The sequence below is a fragment of the Malus sylvestris genome, chromosome 2, assembly GCF_916048215.2.
Source record: "Malus sylvestris chromosome 2, drMalSylv7.2, whole genome shotgun sequence".
NCBI lineage: Eukaryota > Viridiplantae > Streptophyta > Magnoliopsida > Rosales > Rosaceae > Malus > Malus sylvestris.
The window spans coordinates 4784970-4790969 of record NC_062261.1 but is presented as its reverse complement, the minus strand read 5'-3'; the positions used below and the strand labels follow the sequence as shown (position 1 = coordinate 4790969).

The following is a 6000-nucleotide window of genomic DNA, read 5'->3' as shown; positions in this document are numbered from 1 at the left end:
TGATTATCATATTGTCATTGTGTTTAAATTGAAATTGCAATTTTTGCATGACTCATTTCACACGTATTCTAATTACCGGAACAATTCACAACTCGTAAAAGTAGTGCAAAAATCACTTTCTTAAAGTTTTGTTCCTTCATTCCAACAGAAATTTATTGTCTTTTCACAATTTTCAACTCTTATGTTATTAAATTAACTAATTGATAATCAAATATTTGGGAAATGATTTTTGCTTTTTCATATATAGTCATGAATAATGTTACATTGCATTATTAATACAGCATTTACTTGCACACGTCTTGCATCCAAGCACGTTCACAAGTTATACACAGACTATACATAACGGGGATGCCTCGGTCCTCAGATGAATATTTCAGCCGAGGATCTTCAGCCCCCGTACCCCTTTCATTAGAGGATGTCCTTGAGAACAGAGAACGAGACTTCAAACGTGCGGTCCTCGTGTTTGGTCTTGTAATACTTACAGAGAGCTGAACCTGCAACTCTCCATGCAAACCCACATTTCCTTGCATCTTTTACTTTCCAAGCGTAGTCATACGCGAAACGATATATGGCGAGTGCCTCGTTGAATATTTCATCCAAGGGCCTCGTGCTCTTCTCGAAGTCCTCACAGCCATACAGAATCTGCAAAAATAATTTGAGACAAACCAGTGAGAGCAGAACAGGCACTGGAACATGTAACAAGTCCCGAAATGTTTGTTCATTAATCTTGCCTCTTTATACCGTCTTATGATCTTATCAGCAGCTTGATTCTTGCCCTCTTTGTCATCGTATTGCAAGACAGAGTTCATTTCACTCCTGTACTGCTCGTAGAGTTCGTACAACTTCTTCAAGCACTGCTCGGAGAGGTCTTCAACATCGAAACACGGAAGTTTTTCCACTACTGCATAAGGGCACAAGAGAAAAGTCAAAACTCTTGTTTTTCTATGGATAGCAACGTATGTAATATGATTAGCTAATATTAAAACATTTCATCACCTTTGTCAGAAGTGTCTTCCGGTTGATATTCCTCCACAGCGTCATAAATTTATCCCAAAATGGAAGTTGATTTGTACGATTTGGGCTTACCCATGTAATGAGGGAATAACCGCGGTTTCAAATCATTGGGGATTTCGACCTGTTACTCAGAAGTGAAATCCAAGTTTAAATCATCGGAGATCATACACAAACAGAAAATAACCAAACACTAGCTACTGAGTTCCGATTCCAATGCATGAACTGAAAACAGCAAGAGGGTGAGAATGTTCTTGCACCATATGCAATCGAATCAAAGGGTAATCGAAGAATGTTCTTGCACCATATGCAATCGAATCAAAGGGTAATCGAAGATGGACAAAAGTTCCATTTGTATAACATCCAGGAGAGAAAGTAAGATAATAATAAAGTCATATTGATATCATCCAATAACATGACTGAAGCACGAAATAACAGAACTAACCGTTCGACATTTTTTTGGAGCATCCAAAGCATCGTAGTATAAATCAATCAACCGCAGCATTTTTGCCTTCGTAAGGGTTTTCTCATGACCATCTCTCAGGGTCAAAAATTCATCCATATAAGCCAACCAGTTGTCAGAAGCCGTACTCATCGCAAAACTGAAAAAAAAAACAGAAATTATTTTGAGCACCAGAAACATAAGACTTGCTGTGGATGAAATGTTCGATTTATAAACAAATTTAATACAAATAAGCATGAACCACAGCCAGAGAGTGCCGTTTCAGTCTCAACAAATAGGGAGATCTACCATCCGATATCATATCGAGAAGAATGGAAACCAAATTAAAACGAGGTTCAACAATTACTTGATACTTTGTAACGGTCAAGAACGTACTAAACGTTAATAAGGAAAATTCTAATTTAAAGTTTCCTTTTGCCAGTAGAATTACTGAACTATGCTACCTTAAAGCATTCAAAACGATATCAAAAGGTTCTACTTAAGCTAAGAGCATTAACCATCGAGAAAATAGTAACTGCAACACATTTGGAACCTAAATAAAACCAGAATTTCAATGTAATTCAACCGAAATGGGTCTAATACAGATTCACCATACCTCGGTTCAAACCTAGTTGTCAAGAATTGTTTAAAGAGCGCATCCTCTATATGATCGGGCAAAAGCGCACTTGGTGGTAAGGTGGTGGCAGCTTTGGGCGTTGATGAAGTATCGATCCAAGGTTCACTTTGTTTGAAACATTCTAAAAGCTGAAATAATTCCAAGAATTAATGATGAACAAAATTATTTCCATTCCATGCATAAACTGGTTAAGTAGTTCTAGATGGTCTGTGCATGTTGAAGTTTCAAAATAATGACAAAGTAATCATGCGTAAATGCCAACCCGAGGGTTTCTTGAGACCCAATATAGATCGCCATCAAAATCTCCACCACCCATTTCATCAGCTATTGAACGCGAACCTTTGCGAGAGAAGAATATAGCAAAGCCACTATTTCCAACAAATTCTTTCAACTCATCCACGTAGGTGGCCTTCTGTTTGGGATAAAACTTAAACTTTGGGCTAAAATGGGGGTTAGCCCAAAAGAAGGTCCAGAAGGAGGAAAAGTCCAGGGCCCAGCCGAAGCCTAGAAGAAAGAAGGAGCCTTTTTTCCCGTCCAAGTGCAGATCATTCAAACCACCTGCTCACCTACCTAGAGGTCAAGTGGTGTAGACCAGCCAGCTAATCAGCCCTAAAGTACTTTACAATGGCAGTACAAGTATAAAGTTGATGGGTCACTACCCCTCAGATGCATTCGGGCAAAATCAATACTGCAGGCAGCCAAGCTAAATCGTCTATAAAAGGAGGAAGAAAAATCAGAGACAAGGACTCTCAATCAAACAAACAAATACAAGCATAAACTCTGCTCAAACCAAATTTGCCTTCACGAAGCTGTAGTAAGCCCCCAGCTTTCATCCCTTTCGGGATCAACTTTCACCAGAAAACATTTGTAAAAGCTCTGCTACCATGTTCAAATCTTATTGTAGTATCGATTCCCTCATATAAACTCATCTTCCAATCTCCCTTGTTAACATACAAACCCTTTGTAAATCACAAAGAGAGGAAGTTGCAAGACGATCAGCCTTGCCCAACCTCCTTTGTTTTTGTCTTTCATTCATATATCTAGTAATATGATGTATATTTCCATTTGCATCCAAGTTATTGCTAGCCAGTTTATGATTAAAAGACTTCTAAATTCTAACCATTCGGGCATACAAGATTGATCAATTAAAAGTCCTTGGTCTCAAGGCATAAACAAGAACTCTATGTGGACTTAACCCATCCACGACAATCCTTGATAACAAGAAGTTTGAAGTTACTTGGGGCGTAAGTAATTGGCTTATTCTCTAGTTTTACTTCTGTTATATCATGATTCCCACAAAACGCTTGAGTACAGAATTAACTCTGATAGGAAGCCTCAAGGCCTATACCTAAGGCCTGACAAAGGCACCTATCTGAGTTCATTCTGCTCTGCTAGCTCGGGAAATTAAAGTATAACGGTTGTGATACTTATACAACAATGAAACAACCAATATATGTTCAAGTATTCAGTTAGTTTTGACGGGAAGCCTCAAGGCCTACACTTAAGGCCCCACAAAGACACATTTCATAACTAACTGGGTCTCTCAGATATATACACAATAAAACTTAACATCGGTTTTACATCTATCATGCTAAAGATGGCAGTGGCACGCCTGGATACTTAAAGTTAATTTTGATTGTGAGCTTGAAGGCCTACACCTAAGGCCCTACAAAGGCACCTTTCAGAATTAATTCTGTCATTCTCTTATAGCCCGCCAATAAGTAAAAGCCCGACAGACGATATCAACCGGCGCCAACCTCTCGGGGAGCTGTGTGCTCGTTGGCCAGGAAACGTCCTCACTGGATATTCCGCTAGACGAACACCTTCAAAACATGAACATCACCAAAATGTAAACCTAGATGCCGGTACACTAGCACCTTTCCTTGAATTGGCCCGCTGTCACTGCAAATGTCATTGGGCCGAAAATTAGACCTTCAAACGATAAGTGAACCATATCTATTGACATTAAGATCCGCATGTATCGACTTCAATACCACATATTATTATATGTGTCCATGATATGGTTTAACCTAAATTTCCCTACTCACAAATTATACATTGTTGTATCAGAAAACAAATTTTGCTATGTCCTACAGTCCTAATAGACATTGTTTTAAAGCTCTTAATTGTGTTGAATTTTTAAATATGTATGAATTATAGATCTTTGTGAAATCAACTTCAGATTGATTAGTAGTTAAATTCCAATTATGCACAATTTTGCTTCTCTGGGATTTACCGACGATCTTGTCCATTTGTCTTTTTTATCTCCTCTCTTTTTCTTTATTAAAAGTAAATATGGTCAGGTTGAGGGTTCCATGACAATCTCGGCACTCAGATGGCACGTGAACGAAGTTATTTTTATTCAGGCTAGGATTGTTCTTTTCCTTTTTTCAACAAGTACTGTTTCAGCACCTGAGGTTCGTCAGATCCTTTATGATTCGAAGTAGTTTTTCATATTGCGTTTGATCTCTCCTTGATCTCATAAAACATAATTTCTTTTCTCTTTTGTGGTAGCAACATGACAATGATTTTGAGCTATTTTGTTTTACTTTTCTGATTTTAGGGCACAATATTTGATTGTAGGCAATAAAATATCTGGGTGTGCGTTTATTTTTAATCATCAAAATTGGGTTTCAAGTGGGCGGGCTTTGCTCAAAATATGGGATCAAGATGGTATGTATAATTCTTAAAGATTTCCTTTCATTTTTTATGGTGTCTGCCAACTCACTACATGAAAAACTTGACTATTGACACTGACATTAGATGCGAAGAATGCAGTGAGTAGAAGGCCTATCAATGACTAATCGTATGAGTAAACAACATATGACCGCCTAATCGGATTACCACTAATTGTCCTTTATCTCATTATGTGTAACCAAAGCTCTAAAAAATACTAAGTGCTAAGCGTCGGCTGGGGCCTAGGCGAATTTTTTATTTTTATATAACATATAAATTTAAACGTCTACTTATACTTAAAAAAAACATATAATTGTATTGGGATACGTAAATTGTAAAATAGAATAAAATATAAATTATAAATTATTAAAACATATTGAAAACATGAACTAGAATTATATATAAATTATAAAGTATTGAAACATATTGAAAACAAGAAGAATAATGTATAATGAGTGTTCAATCAAGTATGTAACAAGTTTCATACAATTTATTGAAAAAAGAAAATACAAATTAAAGTTATTTATTTTCTGTCTAAGTGAGAGCTGAGACATAGGGAGTGCCTAGACAGGTCTAGGGCCCCTTTCTTTAATGCTGAAGATATGCAAAAACTTTCTAATTTTCAGCTTGGTATAATCTTGTGTGCATGCAGGAACTATTTCCTGAACTGAAGGCATTTCTTGTAGGCCCTATAGCTTCACGTTTTGTTAGGAACATGTTTAATTCCTTCCTTCTATTTGTTTAATTAAATTTCATAAATATAATTGGGAATTTGGGATGCAGGCCCTTCAAGAATTGACGAGCTGTTTCGTTGTTGTTCATGTAAGTGTTATTGTTCCTTTTTTAAATTTTATATAAAGATGTCTGTATTCTACATCTTTTTAGTATAAAACATATGGTCATATCGACCTGATCTTAACAGAACCTCCATTTGATCTAATTGTGATTGTTGCAAATCACCCCCCCCCTACTAAATGAGTCTTAATTTGCTTGTAAATGATCAGGACGACGTTGTCTTTGCTAAGGGCTCATTTAATGGACTAAGGATAGTCAGGATGGTTGTGGAAGACTGCTTTGTTTATAAAGTTTCTGCTGAATCCCTTATCGCCAGGGTTACAAAGGAGGGTTTGCATGGTTGGAGTGCGATGAATGGTATTCGAGATTTGCATATATGATTTGTTGAGATCTGGATGGGGTTTCTTTTCAATGAGAATTCTAGACGGTATGAATATTT

General features: G+C 37.0%; 1 protein-coding gene across 3 annotated transcripts in view; it reads right to left on the bottom strand.

Annotated features, from left to right (window-relative positions):
• Positions 1–214: 214 nt before the first annotated feature.
• The window catches only part of LOC126596248 (probable RNA-dependent RNA polymerase 5), a 30485-nt gene continuing 24699 nt past the window's right edge, over positions 215–6000 (bottom strand). Inside the window, exons 16-21 of one of the 3 annotated variants that reach the window (XM_050262785.1) lie at positions 3914–3967; positions 2353–2499; positions 2070–2218; positions 1457–1613; positions 997–1135; positions 763–901 (exon numbers count right to left, since the gene is read on the bottom strand). In XM_050262785.1, the coding sequence (XP_050118742.1) occupies positions 1046–1135; positions 1457–1613; positions 2070–2218; positions 2353–2499; positions 3914–3967 (597 nt within the window). In that variant the 3' untranslated portion in view covers positions 763–901; positions 997–1045. Of the gene's footprint in view, positions 643–731; positions 902–996; positions 1136–1456; positions 1614–2069; positions 2219–2352; positions 2500–3913; positions 3968–6000 lie in introns of those variants that run through there. The other 2 variants (XM_050262778.1, XM_050262771.1) reach the window with 2 other exon arrangements.